Source organism: Thunnus albacares, chromosome 19, assembly GCF_914725855.1.
Source record: "Thunnus albacares chromosome 19, fThuAlb1.1, whole genome shotgun sequence".
NCBI classification, from domain to species: Eukaryota; Metazoa; Chordata; class Actinopteri; order Scombriformes; family Scombridae; genus Thunnus; species Thunnus albacares.
This window is the reverse complement of record NC_058124.1, coordinates 27693315-27713666: the sequence shown is the minus strand read 5'-3', so window position 1 is coordinate 27713666 and position 20352 is coordinate 27693315. Positions and strand designations below refer to the sequence as shown.

Genomic DNA, 20352 nt, shown 5'->3' with positions numbered 1-20352 from the left:
ATGTTTGGATCCAAACCATAAATGAGCTGATCTACTAACAAGTATTGTGTTTGTGTATCCAAAGCCTGATAAATCTTCTTCTGATCAAGTTTTCAGTCTCAGGAGAGTAGTTCTGTGTAAAGCAGACGCCACATGTCATCCAGTGCATCCTAATGCTCTTGTAGCACATGTGTGTAGTGTTCAGTTGTCCACATACTTTTGGCCATGTAGTGTATGTTATGAGTTTGGTCACGTTAGTTTGTTTAGAAACGGCTCCAAAGACTAATAACAGCATCATGTTTTCAGTCTCAGAGTAGTTCTGTGTAAGACAGACGCTACTGAGCATGTGCAGGAACATGGTTCTGTTTACAGCTTCATTAGCTTGTTGTGCTACATATCAAAACCTCTTGACTTTAGAAAAATAAAGTAAATCACCAGAGTTATCTTTTCAACTTACAAGTGAGTATAAAACAAGAAATCCTCCAAATGAAACTCCAGATACGTGGTTCGATCATGTGACTCATTATGGGGTTGTAATCAGCAGGACGACACATCAGATAAAACGATCACTTCGTTAAGGTCAGAGAAACATGTGGGGGGTTAAAGTTAGGCCGCCTTCATCGTCATGGCTACAGTAATAACTTCTTGCAACATGTTTATTTCCAGGTGCGGACTTGGTGTAATCTGAAGATTAAACAGGAAGTGACATCATGGCAACTGATCATGTTTTCAGTCTCAGGAGAGTAGTTCTGTGTACAGAAGATGCCACATGTCATCCAGTGCAACGATGTGGCTCATTAGCATGTTTTTAATAGTTTGTTAACCTCCAACATCAGTAAACCTCATTAATGCTCTTGTAGCACATGTGTGTAGTGTTCAGTTGTCCACATACTTTTGGCCATGTAGTGTATGTTTCTCATGTACCACCTCTATTTCTCTTTCTCCTCTTCCCTCCATCTCTCATTACATTCATTCCAACTCAGTAGACTTTTCCTTTTATTTTCCTTCATTTCACTCTCTCTCTCTCTTCCTCTCTGATTACATTCATTTCATTCCAACACAAAGTCTTTGAAACTCGTTCTCTCTCTCTCTTTTCTTCTCTCGTGACATTCATACCACTGCGGAGGGAGTTTCCTCTCCTGCAGTAATAACAGGCGAGGAGGGCGACTCGACCACATCTGAGGTTGCTCTCGGGGTCAATCCCGGGTCTTGTTTATTTTGTCTTAAAGGCTCAATTTAAAGCTGGAAGCTTTCCGTGTCCTTTTGTCAGCAGGAACAACAAGCTCATGTTTCCAATCCAGCTCAGTATCAGGCCAAAGCGTGTAATACACCTGCTGTTCCACTAGAGGACACACATGTATACTCAAGGCCAACAAATCCATCTAGCAGCCGTAGTGATTATGACCCTGAGTGACACAGTTCAGATGACGTCTATATAAGGAGGAGGCGGGTCGGGTGGATGGTTAGATGGTAAAAAGTGAATTTAGCTGCAGGAGACTGCTGTTCACTTCCTGTTTCCAACCACAAGTTGGGACGGTTTTTTAACAGGACTAGATCAAAACCTTATATATGGCTGGACTGTGTGTAAAACTCTAGAGAGCTCTTAATTTGAAAATGATACAGGAAGTTGCGGCACCAACAAATGGTGTAACTTCATCACTCAGTCACGGACTTAAGCGTTTATAGGGCTGACCCCGCTGTTGAAGTCTAACCGTAAACAATAACAAGGATTGCTGTGGTGTTTACTGTTGCCATGACGACAAAAGGTTGCCTAATTTTAAGGATGTAACTTTGACTTCATACCAACATGTTTCAAGTGATCATTTTAACCCAAACCCTGATCTTTCACTAAACCTAACCAAGAGGTTTTGAGAGTTATTACAAAAACACCGTTGACGCCTGCTTACATCATAGGCGCCGCTGTAGCCTACTCTGTCGCTAATGTTGAAGCTGTAAAACGGTGGAGAAATTGTTTTGAGCGTCACACAATCCCTGCGAAATGACTCGTTTCACTATCAGAATTTGATCCATTCGGTCCGATAAGATTTGGAAAGTCTAGAAGAGCTGCAGGATTAAATTATTTTATCTCCATTCCAGTTAGCAGAGAGCTAACTGGAAGTTAGCCGTCTCAGCTAGCAGAAAACTCTAGTGCACATGCTCACTGTGACATGTGCTAAACGTTTTGGTGATACTGGGTTGTTCCAATCATAGTAAGACTCACTTCAGTATGATGATCCAGACTGGAAATACTTGTTTCTGAGGGCAGAAGACTTGTTACTTCTGGTTCTTTGCAGAAGATCGAAGCAACACAACTGATACCCCGACAGTCTCTGGAGCTGTCAGTCACTCTGAATGTGATGGATTATTGTGACAAGTTTCAGGCTGGTTGACACATTATTCTGTGTTGTGTGTGTTATGCTGTTATGATATTGTATAACTTAAATGATTAGTCAATTAATTGATTAGTCAATTACTGGATAAACAGAATATTTAAAATTTAATGAATCGTTTAAGCCATTTATCAAGAACAAATGCTAAATATGGTTCCAGATTGTCAAATATGAAACTTTTTTTTCCACATGTTTCTGTTTTATATATTTGTAAATTATCATAAAATTTGGGACTTTTGGACTGTTGGTCAGACAAAACAAACAATTCGTCACATTGAGCTCCATGAACTTGTGATGGACATTTGCCAATATTTCCTGCAGGATCTGGGAAATTGTGATGGAATTTTTCAAACAACAAAAACATTAAATTAATGGAGAAAATTATCAGCAGATTAACGGATAATGAAAATAATCGTTAGTCGTGGTTCATTTCATGGCCGCCAGTTTTAATTTAAGTTTTGTTTTACAGAAATATTGTTATGACGGACGTCTCTGAACACCTCATGAGCCTTGGTTACTGTTGCTATGCAGAAGAAACCAGTTACAGGTGTGAATCAGTGGCCCAGAATCCAAAAGTGAAGTGATTTAATCTGCAGATTGTGTTTTTGTGTTGTCAGTTTTCTCAAATACGACACAGTTACGCAACAATTTTAAGCTCAATGATTGGATGTTTCTTACAGAAGTGCACCTTGGGAGTCGTGGTTAACTCCTACCCTGAGTTTTTTATGTCCACAGACTTGTTCAAGCGGCTTTTTTATCAAAGAACCAGATATTTTCTAACACAGTTGTTCATCTTTTGTACTGATGATTCGACCTGCTCCAGCTGTGAGTCACGTAACGTCGTCTATGGGAAAAAATTATTGGGGATTTTGTACATCCGGCAACCAGGAGCGACCAAAATAGCTTGTCCCATTTCACAGCTCTATTAGCATACAGTATGTTATACCATCCTGCTGTGTAGTGAGTCACTGTGCTGCGTTATTGTGAGCCGCCCCGCTGTGTTCTGTTGCGGTTCGGTTGTGTAACACTCGACATGATAGAAATCTTTTCTTTTAAGGCTTCAGTGCGACTCCGGTCTCCGTTTACTGACTCACGATTATAGAAGAAGAACAAGGAAGTAAATAAGAGGAGGTTGAACTTACCGAATACATCAGCTGAACAGAGACGAGTGTGATTGGACACCACAAGAAGGGAAGCAGGAGGCAGCAGAAAAAAAACAAAACAAAACATGATATTAATTTTTAAATCCTCACATATCTTCATAATGTTACATCCTGTAAACACCACTGATTTAATTATCCAATGATTACTGCACCACAAACTGTTTAATTATGGCTGAATCATTCACATTATTCCGCCCACGTTCACATGAGCGGCTAAATGTGAAGCGGCGTTTTGTTTCCGGCCTAAACTGTTATTATTTGATAATAATTTCTGAGCTCAAACGGAAAAAGAGATGATGAACCTTTCTTGGCTTTCTTCTGCAGCTTCAGAGTGTCTGAAGATCTCTTCTTGATCTCCTGACGGGCTTTCTTGTACTCTGTAAGAAGGACACGAACAGCACCAGAGAAATAAAGTTAATGTGAAGCATGTTTATGAGTAGAACAGACACATAAATATTAACTAAAGTTATAAATACGTCATCTTTACTGTTGGATTCTCTCTAATCCATAATAGTGTGGATTTACAGAAATACAGAAATATTACATCCTTTTTTTTAACATTTCTTTTATTTTACAATCCCCGTCTGAGTAAGTTTATGTTGTCATGGTTACTTGCATTATTACAAATGTCATTATGATTTTGAATGTGGTTTTCTTACTTCTGCAACAGAAGCTGGAAGTTCTGTTATTACTTGAACTCAACAGCAGACCAACAGACAACATTTAAAACACATCTAGTAATAAACACCAGCGGTAGATTAATTGATTAGTAATCGGACATGATTTGTTTTTTACCCATTAGATCTTTTTTCCTTTGGTAACTATGGACTGTTAGCGTGCATGTGCGTATGGAAAAACGTGGCGCCACATGAACAAGATGGAAGTCTTGTTCATGTGGTTGACACCAAAGAGAAGTTTTTCCTTGAGCTGATCTGACACTTTTTCCAACTAAGGTCCAAAGATTTATTACGACAAAGTCTAAAAGAAAACATATTGGACCAAATATAAGACAATATTTTTGTCTTATTTTTCCATTTGAAAAAGCAGGTTGAGTTATAACAGAGGACGAGACGATTATGTGTTCACAACATCAGATATTCTTTATTTTTTACAGAGAGTGTTGCAATATGGGTTGTTTAAAGACTCATTTTTGCTAAGCTAGCAGGCTAGCAGGCTAGCAGGCAAGTCCATTTATAATGAGTCTGTTAGGAGTGTTCAGTAAGTCCAGTTTAACCAGTTTCTCTTTATGCTGGTGTCTCCTCTTTAGCCTTTTCATATTCAGTATGAAGACATGACTCGTCACTCTGTTTGTGTTATTTATTTGTTTTCTGTGCCACGTTGCTGTTTTCATGATTTTATTTATTCTATTCTACATTTTTATGCGTTTTCTTTTGATCCTCATAATTATGTGTGTTTATATTGATTTGATTGTAAGTCTCATCTCTCTGTGAAGCACTTTGTTGTTTTTAAATGTTCTCTACATATAAACTGACTTGACCTCTGATGGCTCGTGCGACGTGTTTTACCGCCACCGAGGACGAGTGAGAACGAGTCGACTGCAGAAACACAGCAGGGACCAAATTATCAAGAATTACTGGTGTCACAGATGATGAGAAGCTCAAAAAGACGCTGTCAGAGAAAATCACGCCGGACGCTTCCAAGAGCCTGACAGGAAAGTGTGAGAGCGTGTTACATCTTATAACCAGGGTCGTCTAATATTCAGGACAATACTTTAGATTTCCTCTCTGTGCAATGCAGCGTGATGATTATTCAATCTGTGAGAAACGACACACACCTAAAGATACGTTCACACAGTTATATACATCACATACTATACAATCAAATACACACACAGACAATACATATATATATATATATATATATATATATTGTCTCCATTTGAGTCTGTGCTTCAGTTCATACAGGATCTGTGTCGGAGTGTTTTTCTACCTTTGGCGTGGTCTTTGTCCAGAGTGTTGGCGACTCTCTTCCACTCCTCCATCTGCTCCTGTAGAGGGTTGATCAGACAGTCCAGGAAAACCCTGGAAACACACACACACACACACACACACACACACACACTGTTAGAGCTGTGTGTGCACTATTTCATCTCAACTGCGCCACAGCTCCAGGTCATAATTATTACGACCACTAGATGGCGTCTTTCACTCAAACGTAGCTAATATGTCGTTTTTGGGTGACTGACATTACGACAGTCTCTTAATTTGTAATATCATTGGGAATTTTCGTTACTAATAGGAATACTGAAAAAATGTGATATCGTCCGTGATGTTTACCTTCATACTTTGGACAGTATGATCGTGAAACAGGTGTTAAAAAGTCTTAAACTTGTTGAACCTTGTAGAAACCCTCAATCGTCTCTTAACCTTAAACGACTGGTTCACAGTTTTTCTTCTAACAGCCAGTATGAACAGGAGGAAAACCTCTTTCACTGCTCTTTTGGGCTCCTTAATGTTGTTTTAAGACACACTTGAAAAGCTGGGAACTCGTCCTTTAAACACAGTTATTATTATTATTATAATAACCCTGACGATGAAGGTCCCAGAACCTTCAAGTACTTACGATCCAAACCACCATCCAGTTGTTTTTGAACCTAAACCTGACCAAACCCTCGACCACATCACCGTCACATCATGAACCTGTTTATTTTCCAACAGTGATTTGTAACGGGTGTGAACGGCTGCTGACAGGGGCGTCGTTCTGGAGCGCAAAGCCTCATGAAGCGGCCGTTTGCACTTAAGACAACTACACGGAATAAAATGTTCAGTTTTTAGGACCTAAAAACGTGTTGAACTTTGTCTTTTTCAGGCTGATTTTGTGTAAATGATCCAAGATTGGAATGAGGAGTTAAAAGTAAACCCCGGTGCAGGTTTTATATCCCATCTCGGCCCCCTGGAGGAGGAGCCCGATGATGACGTGGATGTTCGTATGTGCTGATGCATCATATAACGGATTCCTGTGTGTGTGTGGTCTGTTTACATCGTCCGGCTACAGAATATGTCTCTGTTTACTGGCTCGACTGGAGGTCTCATCGTCTCATTTCAATCTGCCAAACTCTCTCCTTCCATACTGGGAGAGTTAATGGACTCAAGCAGAGAAAGGAAGAAGAGGAGGAAGAAGAAGAAGAAAAGGGAGAAAAGAGGAGGCCGGTGAAACGACGTCATCACAGAAGGAGGCAAAGGAGACGTGAAAGACTGAGAGAATGAGAGAATAGAGGAGTGAAAATGGAAAATAGACTCATGTTGATACATAAATCTAATAAAATCAGGATAATTACTTTTAGCTGTAACGATGCAGTCGGATGTACTGAAAGAAGAGGGAGAGAGAGCAAGATGGAGGATGGAAAGCTGAAGCAGGAGGAGGAGCAGGTTGCCATGGAGAGCTGGGAGGAGATGCTACACCTGTTCATCACACACACACACACACACACACACACACACACACAGATCTACTCACATGGAGAACTGACGGAGTTTGGCCTCGATGCTGCGGTGCCTCATGCACATCCTGGTGAGGGCTGAACCGATGTCTCTGGTTCCTCCTGAAAAGACAATCTGTCAGTCAAGTTCCGACTCTAACTGCAGATACTGAAACTAAAAGCTTGTTCACATTCACAAAAAGTACATTTAATAATAATAATAAAACTTAATTTATATAGAACATTTCATACTAAAACCAAACAGAGAAATGTAGCAGAAAGAATTAAAAACAGAGATTTAAAAAGAAATAAAATAGTAAATAAAATGACAGTTAGGTAAATGCAAGTTTAAAAAGATGAGCTTTAAATGCAGCGTCATCCTCCTGGACACACAAAATAAACCTCCAGAAACACGTCCGTCCTCATTCTTGCAACGTTTGATGAGAAATATGCAAAGTTCAGTATAAAAACATTGTTTTCAGTCCGACTCTAGTAGTACAACACATCGTTCCTCTTCACAGCGAGAAGCCACGCAGGGAAATAATATTTTAACCTTGTTATAATACAGAACAGACTGACGTTATGAACCAGAAAGACACAAAGCTACATGAGGAACATGATTAATTTTAGGCTAGTTAGTATTCTGGGGATGTAAAAACCTCGTTGACGGGATGTTCTGAGTCTTGTACTGATAGTTACAGTTCCCATCATGCTTTGAATGTTGCAATCAGACAGTAAATAGTGATGGTTTTTATCTCATATTTACTAGCAAGGCAGCGCTCCTGGTCCAGGTACAAACAACATCATCGGGCCTTTCATCCAAATATCAGCTTCTCCTCTATACTGTAGGTGTGCACAAGCACGAATACCACAAACTACGAAATATGAATATAAAACTACTTCCTTACTGGAATGACCCAGAAAAGAGGACAAAACTCACACAAATAAACATAAAAGACATTAAAATGAGGGTATAAGCTGCACAATATGCGGTCAACAGCAGAATAAAGCACCGAGGCGGATGCATTAGACAGAAACACCAAACCCTGAAACCCCTGAAACCCCTGATGCTCTGCCAGTGTTTACATTTTGGTGGATCTGCACCATGAACATGCAGGCTGCATTAGCTGCTATCAGTTCCTGTTTGCACAGTAACCACAGATGTGCAGACAACAATTAGACGTCCAAAGAGGTTTGATGATCCTTCATTTAAGTAATAATCCCTCTCTTGCCTCTCATCAATACTGAAATCAGAAGTCAAGGTGATCTCCGGGATTCAGTGTATGTTTGAGAGCCGACTGTCGGAGCAGCAGAAGAAGCTCCACAGGCATCCGAAAGGGCCAGATGGTCGCCCTCTCTCTCCCCCAGACGGAACACTCCCTCCTGGGGAAAAGTTCAGCAGACCTCAGCCTGTCAGCCCGGAGATCCAACAACACCTCCACCGCTCGCTCCAACACACACATGCTACTGTTTGTCTTCCTCCTGATTTAACTTTTTGTTAATCTGTCAAACGTACTTGTATTTTATGTTAATGAATGTGAACTCTCAGCCGGAGCGAAGGGGGGGTGTGTGTGTGTTCTTGTATTTCTGTCTTTGTGAGGTCCAGATTGAATCTCAGGCTTTGCGAGTGAAGACTTTTGTTTTGTTTTTTGCTTCTTCAAAGTGCAGTTTGAGGGTGTGAGGTGGCATTCAGACTGGCGTTAAACATACTGCACACTTATTTGAATGGTTACAGTCCGTTAACGCAGCCGTGTGACAACGCAGAGAACCTGGTTCAACTATTACTGCGACACAACATGACGTCATCCAGCAAGAAGCCAATCACATACATGCAAGCACGCACACATTCCTGGTGGATTAAGGTGTGGCCGCATGACGTTTCTGTAACCTGATGGTTTGTTACACAGAAACATCAGAGAAGAAAAGCAGAGGCACTTTCAGGTGATTGGATGAACCGTCCGTCTATCACTAGCCATCGCTTCTCGCTGTCGTCACACCTAAACTACGCACACAGCTGCCAGCAGGACGCTGACTGACACGAGTGTATAACTTGAAGCCGGTCAAGACGGATTCTCAGGTGATCTAGTGAATCCAGCTGCCTCACAAGGTAAACGTCTCTGATGTAGGTAATAAATAAATATCGATCATGTTAATCACAAACTAGAACGGGTGTGTAAAAGGGACGTTACAGTTTGTAGTAGTAGTTATCCATTTCCAAACGCAGCGGTTCAGTTGGCAGATGGAGCACATTCACCCCCTTCAAAGTTGAACAAACATGAATCTGACCAGTAAAACCAGCAGGGAGCTGACTGGACATCAAAAAGAAACAGGAAATACAGGTTTAAACTAACCTGCTGGAGCACAACTTCACTTTGTAACATGAAGACGTGTTTCTAGTTTCTAGTGTTTACTGTGTGATCGTCATGGTGAAAGATAACAGTTGTAACTTTCCAGAGTTGTAAAATCCTGTGTGTGAGAATTACAAAACATTGTTCATTGTGTTTTTGTGATTTATAAACCTTTAAATGTATTAATCTGTAGCTCCAACTGGACTTCCTGGTTCATATCTCATGTCTCGGTTTGAATCCCCGACTCGGTTGGGACTCGGTGGAGGTCGATGTTTGGTACAAAGTCCCAACAACCTGGTTTTTTTACACAACATTCACACATTTAAAAATGCCTTAAATGCAAATTACACCTCTCAACTCTCCACTCTGCTGACTATTGATCTTTGTATTTGTATGTCGGGGGGTCGGTGGTGCTTTTAGGGACGGTTAGACGTGATGTTTTGTACTTCGGAGGCAACGTCAGACTTTTAAGGGTTTGTTTTTTAGATGTTGCTGTTTCGGTCTAGACGACAGAGTTTCTGGATTTTCTCTGGAAGAAGAAAAAGAACCAAACATGATTTAGTGTTAAATTACTCTTTAAGGTGAACTTTTTTAATTAAGGAACGCCTCATATCAGTGAAATGTCCTCACAAGCTTACAAACGTGTGTGTGTGAGTGTGTGTGTGTGTGTGTGTGTGTCTGGGGTGGGGTAGTGAGCACTGCATTGCACCACTGACACCTCTCTCCTCTCATCTGCACTTCCCTCTCTTCCCTCCACATGTCCTCTTTCCTTCCTTCCTCCTCCTCCTCTTCTTCATCTCTCTCCTCCTCCTCCTCCTCCTCTCTCTCTCTTGCACAAATCTCTCTCTCTCATCATTTCCCTCCTTCCTCCTCTCCTCTCCTAAGATTTTTCCTTCCTCACAGAACTAAATAGAAGAACAATACAATTATATTTCGGGCAGTTGATTGCTTATTGATTGATATCAACTTCACCGTGGCCGGTTAGGAAGGACGTCTGACTTTAAAATGACATTTACAGGCAACCGTAACCGTAGGCGACGATGACATTTCACTTCCTCCTGCTCTTTAATAGGTTGGAGGGGATCAAAGGTTACTCGGACACTAAATACAGCATGTAAATCTTTCCACAGAGTCTCAGTTTCAAGGCCTGTGTTGCATTGTAAGGTCTGGATGATAAGGATCAAATCTTCCAGCAGGTTGTATGTAATTGAAATTCTGACCTGATGTTCATCCTGAGGGCGACACGAAGGTCTGACGCTAATTTAAAAGCCACAAATGTTAAACTCATGGTGGTGTTATCCATCGCTAGAGCCACTAGCACGACTGCTAACCGTACAGATTGAGATTATAGAGATGATAGAATGACCCACAAATGATCCGACACATGCAGAGATATTAAAAGGGACAGTTACCTCACTATAAATGATGTATCTCAACACCTGCGGGCCACAGAACCTTTGCTACTCAGCCGTGAGGAAAATTATATGAATCATCCGAAAAGACGGATAATAATTACACAACTTTATAGAGGCTGCTCGTTCTGTAATTACCTCGCAGTCTGTCTCCCTGCTTCCTCCCCTCATCATCACTCCCTGCTACGCCCATATCAACCAGCACACTCACTCAATCATCATCATCATCATCATCATCATCATCATTCACGTTGCTACTCGACCGGCCTGTTCTGTGTTTCTCACTATCTCACTGGCTAAAAAAACAAACATACAAAGTTTGAGAGCTTACAGGAGGACACAGCAGAGATAAAACGCTTAATGTGAGTGTTGAAATATATCTGAGTGTCATTAGTTACACACACTGACCAGACAGAAGGAGAAGCTATAAAGGTAAGATAACCGGATGCATCAATCAAAGGAGCAAAAGTGGTAAAATTGCTGTTTTTCTAGAGTCTTTCATGTATAGTGGTCACTATAGTGCACAGTTATTCAAAAGCTGTTTCCTTATATATATGCATGGGGTTTTAATGGTATAGTTGCACATTAGCCAACACAGTGGACTCTAGTGTGTCGTCCCATACACTGCCATCTATTGGCCAGCCTTTGTAAGTGCAACACAAATTTCTCAAAACCAAGATGGCCGCTCAACAGCTCAGGAAAAATCTTGCCAATCCTTCTATAGTAATAGACCCTTGCAGGTAAATAAAATTTTGAAACATCAAGTAACAACTAAGGAGTAATACAATTGTTCAAATTTCCAAGTATTGATTTTATGTTGGGAGAAAATGACAAGTTCAAATATTTTCATGCCTAAAGAGGAATAAAAACACTTCCTGACTGAGGTCATAATTCATGCGTGAAAGGGTTAAAGAATCTGTGCTTCACGTTGTAAACCAGTGATGTGTGTTGCTCTAGTTGCCCTCGATAGAATGAACAATCCTTCCTAAAATAAAATGAACTGACTTGTTTTCATTAGAAACAGTGAACACAACACTGACATATCATTAGCTTCTAAGCTACTTGTTAGCAAACAGTTGTTTATTTCCACATCCAGCAGTTACGGAGCAACATTATCATTCATGTGGAGTCGTGTTTCTGTCCACCTGGTGAATGTGAGTCCAATATTCACTCTCTTTTAGCTCTGTTTTTGTTCTCCACCACCTCCCTAAACTAGCATTTAGCTGCTAAATGCTAGTTTGCTAACTGTTTGCTAGCATATGGCGGCTTTTTACAGCTAAACAATGAGCTGAAACTCGATATAAAGCTCCGTAAAGCTGAAGGGAGCTGCCATACCCAACATAATCCACACTGTGAGCTCATATAAAAGTATTACTTCAGGTTTTCAGAAGGATCTTTTGGGGTTCTGAGGTCACTTCGCTGTTATGTGTTTCATCTTCTCACTTCAGACATCATCTCCTTCCTTCACCCCGTCTCTCTCTCTCTCTTCGTCATCCCACTTCTTTCTCTTCACACATCATCCTCTGCTCTCTTTCGTTTCCTCCTCCTCCTCCTCCTCTCCTTGCTTCAAGTCGTCCATTTTTCCCGCTCTTCCTCCTCTCTTCTCACCTTCTCACGAGGTGTTACCTCCTCTCTTCTCACCTCGTCTCCTTCTCTCCGCCGCTGAGCTCCTTTGAGAAACGAGGTGTTATACTTCTGTATCAGTCCAGGCTAAAATTCCCATCAGCCACTGCAGTGTTTCAGTGCTTTTATAAAAGGCTGTTTATGTTTTAAACTGATATTCGCCAATTATTCGTCTCATCAAGACCTACAAATTATACAATGACACCTCTGAACTAAATCCAACAGGAAGTCCGCAATCAGCCTTTCAAAATAAGACTTTGCCCCAATTTTGGCCCCCTGAACAAACGCTATCTCCTCCGAGGGCGTTAATGGTGTCGGCTTCAAACTTTAATAGGTGACTTCAGACACTGTGCTGAAAACAAGACAACAAGACAGACATGTCTCACCCTGCAGAAAATTATCATCCTGTCAATCAATCTTTCAAAATAAAAGCACAACACACTTGTAGGAAATATCCCTCATTTTTAAAAAGTAAAATGATCCCGCCGGGCCAGCGTGCGACGTCCCGACCGACGCTGCTTAACGCTGCTCGCAGCTTTAATTAACTCTAAACTTTGATGCTGCATCTCTGATACTTTAGTGACACAGTTAGCAGAGTTTCATCTTGTATCAGCAGCTCAACAGGGTCACGGTCAGTCAATTAGTTCCTGGTCAATTCAGCTGATTGATCCGACTGTTGACTTCTCACGATGGGCCTGTGCATGTGTGTGTGTGTGTGTGTGTGTGTGTAATAATGAGTAGCACTGAGACCCAATTGACCCAATTTAGTGGGACAGAGCAGCGTCTCTGTCTGACCTGCAGCTGGTTCGCTCTGGTCTCGGCTGCAGCTGCAGACAGAACGGCCTCGAGGCGTCAACGCGGCTCATCTGCATGCGAGTCCAAACACGAAGCCGTTCAAACCCTCAGAGGCAGGAAGTCCTGATCGTAGCACTGCCACGCAGGGAACCAGCGGTAGGACGACGACGGAAGAAGAAGTTAAAGCTGCATTAATGTAATTTTTTTGTCACTTGCAGGAAAATCGGAGCTGAACTTTCACTCCAGTTTCAGCTCTTATTTTACAGAAAAATGTGTCTTTTTAGCTTCTAGCTGCGTCTCTTTCACCTGATTTTCTCTAAATTTGTGTGAAAAATGGTTTAAAACATGAAAACTACCACAGCTTCAGTAGGTTTCTGGGTGAATTACAGTAAGAAACAGCAGAAAGAAGCTTCCAGTGAGGCATCAAACACGATCCAGCAGTCTGAATGTAACCTTAATTTAAAACTCGCAGCGAGTCTCCTGACCGATTTTTCCGAGACGGATAACCTCGCTGTCGAGCTCTGGACGCTCTCAGCCTGGCGGACGGTGCTGTGTGGTGCTCAACAGTAGGTGACCTGGAATCTAAGACTGGAATTCAAACCAGCCTCCCTCCCTCCCTCCATCCGACTGGGATGTTAACTCAGCCGTCACATTCCCACAGGAGCCGCTCTCCACACGAACACTGGTGGAACTGGGCTGAGGAACCGGAGCAGCTGAAGACACACACACACACACACACACACACACACACACACACACACACACACGCAGCGGCCCACCAGGACAGGCAGTAAATCACTGTCCTCTAGTAGGAGACTATATTTCTTGTCTAGTTGCTACAGGGAGGTTACGACTGGAGAGCTATTTTTGAGAAGTGGAGCATGAGGGGAAGAAGAAGAAGAAGAAGAAGAAGAAGAAGAAGAAGAAGAAGTAGAAGAAGAAGAAGAAGAAGAAGAAGAAGACAGGATGGTCGGAGCAAAGATAAGATCATATTTAGGACATAATTACAGATCTGTGGGTTATTATTTAGGCTCCGACAGCATCTAAAACCTCTTTTCTGACGGACGCAGCAGCCGCCTGATTCTGCAGAACTTTCTGGAACAAATAATCCGAGTCTTTAAGTGATAAAACGCAGGCTGTGAAATTCTCTTATTTTAACTCTTCACACAATGATTTCCATCACTTTTCACACTAAACCAACATGCATCGAGGAGATCAGATGTTCCCTGTTTGTATGATTCCTCACGTCAACACAACAAAACACACAAAAGAAAGTTATTGACGATCAGGGAGGAGACGATGACAGCAGGCTTTTCATCTGCGGCCATTTTGAACAGATGGAATAAAACTTTATAGAACAACTGACAACTATTTGTCTTATAAGGTTAATCTGTGGATTATTTTCTAAATTATGTCAAAAAAGTAATAAGCAGTTAACTTATCTGAAGTCTTCTTTTGTCCGACAAACAGTCCAAAATCCAAATGTATTCAATTTACAATGAAATAAAACAGAAAAAAGCAAAAAATCCTCACATTTGTCAAGCTGGAGCTAAAACATTTTTGACATTTTTGCTTAAAAAAATGAGTAAAACCATCAATCTATTGTCAGAATAGTTGCCAAATAGTCCAGATGTTGATTAAAACATCACAAAAATACATCACATAACAACACTGACAGCATGAAAACTCCACGTAAGAAACTACAGTAAACACATTTCAACAAAAACACCTTGAAATTATCATTGTAGTAAAACACAGATGTTTATTTCATGGTTGGAAATGATTCTTTGGAATATGCTCCATATTAATAATAGTTTGTATCATCTGTATATAGATCTGTGAATGTATAATTATGTTTTTGGATTTTGCACCGTGAAGACAAAAATAACAAAATAAAAGTTATGCTTTAACAAAATAAAAGACAATATGTAATTGATTTGTGTGTGTGAAGATTTTTATTGTGCTTAAGAAAAGCATCTTAAAAAGAAAAAATAAAATGAAAAAACGACATCTTCAGATAAATTAGTTCATCTGAAACATACTGAACCTTTAACTACACAGTAAATCTTTATTCTTACATTAACTGGGAGTTTAATTACATCACTTCCTGTGCAGCAGAAACGAGCTGCAGGAAACTTTTAATAATCACATTTTTCTGACCTAAACATCTAAAAGGCATCAACTCATAAACTTCACCTGAACTCTGAGAATCATGTTTTAATAATCGATGCACTTTAAATACATAAAGAACATATTTTAGTAGGATGTGTGACAGTTTGTATTTGTGCTTTTAGAGCAGTAAAGGAATCTTTTATTCTGTGTTTTTGTTGCTTGTCAGTTACATCACTGTGAGGTCAGAGAGAAAAAACCCATAAAATTAAAAAAAAAAAAAAAAAACATGTTAAAGTCTCAACAAAAACTTTTGATGTCACAGCTCGCTCTCTCACTCTCTCGCTCGCTCACTCGCTGCCGTCTGATTGGCGAGATGTAACCAATAGTCAATATTGAAACAGCCGCATAGTGTTGCCTGCTGGTTGCATCAGTCAGCATCTCTCTCTCTCTCTCTGTCTCTCTCTCTGTCTCTCTCTCTCTCTGTCTCTCTCTCTCTCTCTCTCTCTCTCTCTCTCTCTCTCTCTCTCTCTCTCTCTCTCTCTCTCTCTCTCTCTCTCTCTCTCCATATATTCCAAGGTCACTTTACCACTTCAACAGCTCTCGCGTGTCAACAAGCAGCACAAGTGTTGTCGTGCCGCCGCTGTCAATCTCTTTAAAGCTCCCGAGTTAATGCTAAATTAAATAAATACCAAGTTAAAGTTAATTAGCGACATGTCGGAAAGGTCACATTGAGCTCAGCGGGATACGAGGAGGAGGAGGAGGAGGAGGAGGAGGAGGAGGAAGAGACGACTTGATGTAAGAAGAGCCGCAGGACAAAAAGCAAACATTCACTTCAATTTTACAACCAATTATCAGTCTGATTCTATGTCTTTACTGCAGACGGCAACTTTTATGGGTGCAGAAGAAGAGAAGGTCACAGTAGAGACATGTAACACATCAAATCAAACTGCCTCTAATAAACTGTCATATTCCACTGCGTTACACCTACATCCTGTTTCAACAGGAAACTGAGACGTAACAACGACACCTTCAAAGACAATATCTGCTTCCAAAGAACTCACAACGCTGAATGATCCCGTTAAACAAATATTTATTATTCATTGCATTTAGAAAACGTTTCAAGCTCAGATTCACCAGTTTACAGATGAATATTTTATAGTGTTGCGAGTCCTCGAGGAGCAGAAATCACCTACAGCACACAAGTTCTGGAGAAGAAAGATGTGTTTGTGCACATTGAGACCTTTAAAAGACACCTGTTTTAACATTTCATGTCATGTATGAGTGCTGCAGAGAAAAATTAAATGAACAGTTTTCCATGTATTGTCTATAAAAACGTTGATATGCTCATCTGGATCTGTTTCAGTTATTACTGTAAATGAACAGCCTTTGTTGCCCTGGGTTACGTCTCTCAGGCTACATACATCATCTTATTTATGTTGGTTGTAGGTGGCCTGCAGGCTATACTCAGGCAGAATCGTGCATCTTTGCATGTTTTTTGGATAAAAAGTTTTGTTCTCTTTGCAGTAAAGATCCGAGGAGGTTTGGTGTAATTAACAAAGCAGCTCTACTGGCTGCCTTCAAACTGCACCTTCCTACAATGAGTCACTGATCAGGACGTATAAAGTCCACTCCGGTCTGCAAATGAATGACGTCTGGTAATATCATCACTGCCTGGTATGAAATTATGATCCAGATTCTTCTTGTTATTGTTGACTCCCCCGTGGTGCATTCAAGAAACGCCTGAAAACTCAGCTCTTCTGTGTACACCTCAACACTGGAGCCCTTTATTAACCTTTATAGCACTTAATTGATTATTGCACTACTTTCTTGAAGTTTATTGGTATTTCTTATGCACTTTTCTACTTCCAGTCAATTCTTACTTTAATTTTAAAAACACACCGTCTGTCTAACACTCTTTCTTATTGCACTGGTACCTGATCAGCTACTTGAAAATTTGTACTTCGGCTCTTTTGAGTCACTGTCTTCTAACGTTTAATCTCTGGTCCACACTCCAGAGCAGCAGGAGGCGGTAATGCACCTAATACGCTGGTTGCCAACCGCCGTTATAAACCAAAAAGATTTTTTTTTCCAAACAGAGTGATACATCCTGTCAGCCGAGGTGTTTCCTATCTGTGCAGCCAAACCCAGCAGCTCCTTGACGGACTGTTAGCCTCCCAGCTAACGTTAGCCCCGGTTTGTTATTCAGGTTAAAGTGGGAAGAAGCAGCAGGTCTGACGGGCGGCTGAGTGAAGCGCAGCCTGCGGAGGAAACACCGGGACCGTCAGTGTGAAACAGTCCATGGAGGGAAGCACAGTCAGGCGGTGGAGGAGATGGCAACAAATCGGCCTCTCATAATCGGCAGACATGGCCGATATTTCATTTTAGAGCTTTTATCGGCCGATACCGATGACATGCCGATAATATCGTGCATCCCTGCTAAAAGTGTCTGGAGTTGAAATGTATGGCTCACTACAGAGTAAACTAGTGAGAGTGTTTTATATAAAGAGTGGTGAGAGACGCTGCTCTGCTGAACGTTCACGGTTCCCAAAGAGTAAAAGTGTAAAGTCAGAGACACTGAGTTAAATTTAGGATCTTGACTGAGTTCAAACTGAAATAAAGTTTACATTAAAACATTTCTAAATGTTTTCAGAGCCTCATGTTGCCTCCCTGTTACATCACACAGCGGAGGGTCAGTTCTGTCATAAATAGTTCAGTATTACACATTCACAGAAATAATATGGAAAAAAAAAGAGTTGGCATTCTCCTTTAAATAGGTTACAGTACATGTGTGGTGGGAGTTCTTGGCGAGTCCAGTCGGAGGAGTAAACAAAATTCTTCGCAGCTCCTTCGGGGGGCGACGAGGTCGTGCAGTCCTGGAATACCACACACCGGAGTGGGGAGGGGAACGATCCAAGGATGCCTGGTAGTGGAGGCTTAGGATGCCTTCTGCAGGAGTGTGTGTGTGTGTGTGTGTGTGTGTGTGTGTGTGTGTGTGTGTGTGTGAGGGAGGGGGGGGGGGGTGTTGCAGCAGAGTCTTGGGATTCTTTAAATAGGTGTCTTGGGAATATCACTGTTCTCTGATTACGTCCTGGAGTCAGACTGATGGATCAGTTTGCTGCTGTTGGGATTTTACTATCATGTATCAGAGCTCTGCATCTTCTATGATGGATGATCCTCCCTGAACAGCAACATTTTAGGATTTCTAACTCTTAACTCCTCAGTTTTATGAATACATGTTTGTTTTGGAGCCCAGTCCCCCCCCCTTCTGGTGAACAGGTGTGGTGGATCATCTGGGCCTTTAAGACACCATCAGTCTGCTTTCAGAGGGCAGATTTGGACATTTTTTTGCCTCCATGGCTGCTGAGCCGTTTCTGTTATAGCTGGTATCCTGGTGGGAGGGGCGGCGGAGGGTGGGGGGCGGTGGCGGAGGGGCGGCGGGGACGGTGAGAACTGTCAATCATTGGCTGCTCTGACCTCGGCTCAGTGAGCTGCTGCAGGAACGCAGAGCAGGAAAAGAGACAAAAACTGGAGCCAATCTTTGCTTTATAAAGCAGCAGCTTTTATTATATAACGGATTTGATTAAAGTATTTATGGAAAAAAAAGTCCAACTATTATGAGAATAAAGTCGTAATATTTCAAGAAAATAATGTTGCATGAGGTCAAATCACTTTATTATTAATTGAAAGTCATTCTTGTGATATTATGACTTAACTTTTTTCTCAACATATTTTGACTTTAGCAGATTAAATACTGGACCAAATATCTGAAAACTGTGTTTACATGAAAATTGGAATCCTGGTTGTGATCATATTTGAGATATGAGGATTTAATCTCACTGTAAACTAATGATTCAAGTTGAAGGCAGATGTTGAACAGCTGGTGTTATATCAGAGTTCAAACTTTTATCTCTCTGCTTTTCTTTTTTAGCAGCAAAAAGCAACGAGCTGAACTGAACCGTCTCTTCTCTTCGCCGTGGTTACCACCACGAACATCACCAGCGACAGATTATATCAACTGTTATATAATGAACTTCACCTCTAACCATTGTGGCAAAGACTAAACTCATCACCTCCACATAACAATTTCCTGGAGAGTGTTATTTATATATGCAAACACATAACTGGTTTACTCTGAAAACCAGATAATAACTGGTATACTGGTGTCTGTCTGTAGCTGACAGACTGTCTGTCAAAAAGTTTAAATTTTAAACGACACTGAGAATAAAATCTTGCAAAATGCTCCACGAACAAATCAGACTATCACTTGTCTTGTTATCTTCACAGACATGGTGGCAGGTTTATCAGCCTCTGTGGAGCTCGGGATGAATATTTGGGGAGATATTCATCAAAAGATGAACAGTTCAGTTATTTCTCCTCCTCTGGCAGCTGAGAAAACAGAGAGAACGAAGTGAAACAGCTCAGAGGAGGACGAACCAAACCTCCGAGCCATCACTGCTCAGTTACTCCCTCACACACACACACACGCACACACACACACACACACACACACACACACACACACGTGAGACGGGTGGAAACATGTTTCGATCTACAGAGAAACAGGAATGTAGAAACAAGATCCTGCTGTGATATCAGACGCTCTTTAATTCCAACATTTTAAAACAACGTCTAACGGTGTCGTCCGCAGCCTCGACACAGCCAACACACACACACACACACACACACACACACACACACACACACTCTTTGAACTGAGACTAAAACAAAGTAAAGTGAGCGTTTAATTTGTTTGACCCGAGCTGCTTCCAGCCCCCCGAGCAAAAAAACCAGAGCTCTTATTTGACCGCTAATCTGTAGTCTGAAAGCGTTGGCAGGCTGACTGTGTGTGTGTGTGTGTGTGTGTGTGTGTGTGTGTGTGTGTGTGTCGGAGAGCTGGCCCCTGTATCTGAATGCTAAAAGCTTCTGTCACTTCAGAGTTCGACCTCGCCTGTAAAGACACTGATGCTGCTCGGATCAAAGCCGACATAACCTGCCGACAGAAAAATAGAAAACTGTGATATTTATTCTACTGGGTGTCTGACTTTATAAACATTATTTTGCTCATGTTTTTATGGTTTTTAACCATTTTAG

General features: G+C 41.3%; 1 protein-coding gene across 6 annotated transcripts in view; it reads right to left on the bottom strand.

The window, feature by feature from the left end:
• LOC122969573 (protein MTSS 1-like) overlaps window positions 1-20352 on the bottom strand; it is a 73226-nt gene that overhangs the window by 18139 nt on the left and 34735 nt on the right. For all 6 annotated transcript variants that reach the window (XM_044335392.1, XM_044335393.1, XM_044335394.1 and 3 more), the window contains exons 4-7: window positions 7010-7094; window positions 5483-5574; window positions 3835-3909; window positions 3512-3523 (exon numbers count right to left, since the gene is read on the bottom strand). In XM_044335392.1, the coding sequence (XP_044191327.1) occupies window positions 3512-3523; window positions 3835-3909; window positions 5483-5574; window positions 7010-7094 (264 nt within the window). The remainder of the gene's footprint in view (window positions 1-3511; window positions 3524-3834; window positions 3910-5482; window positions 5575-7009; window positions 7095-20352) is intronic.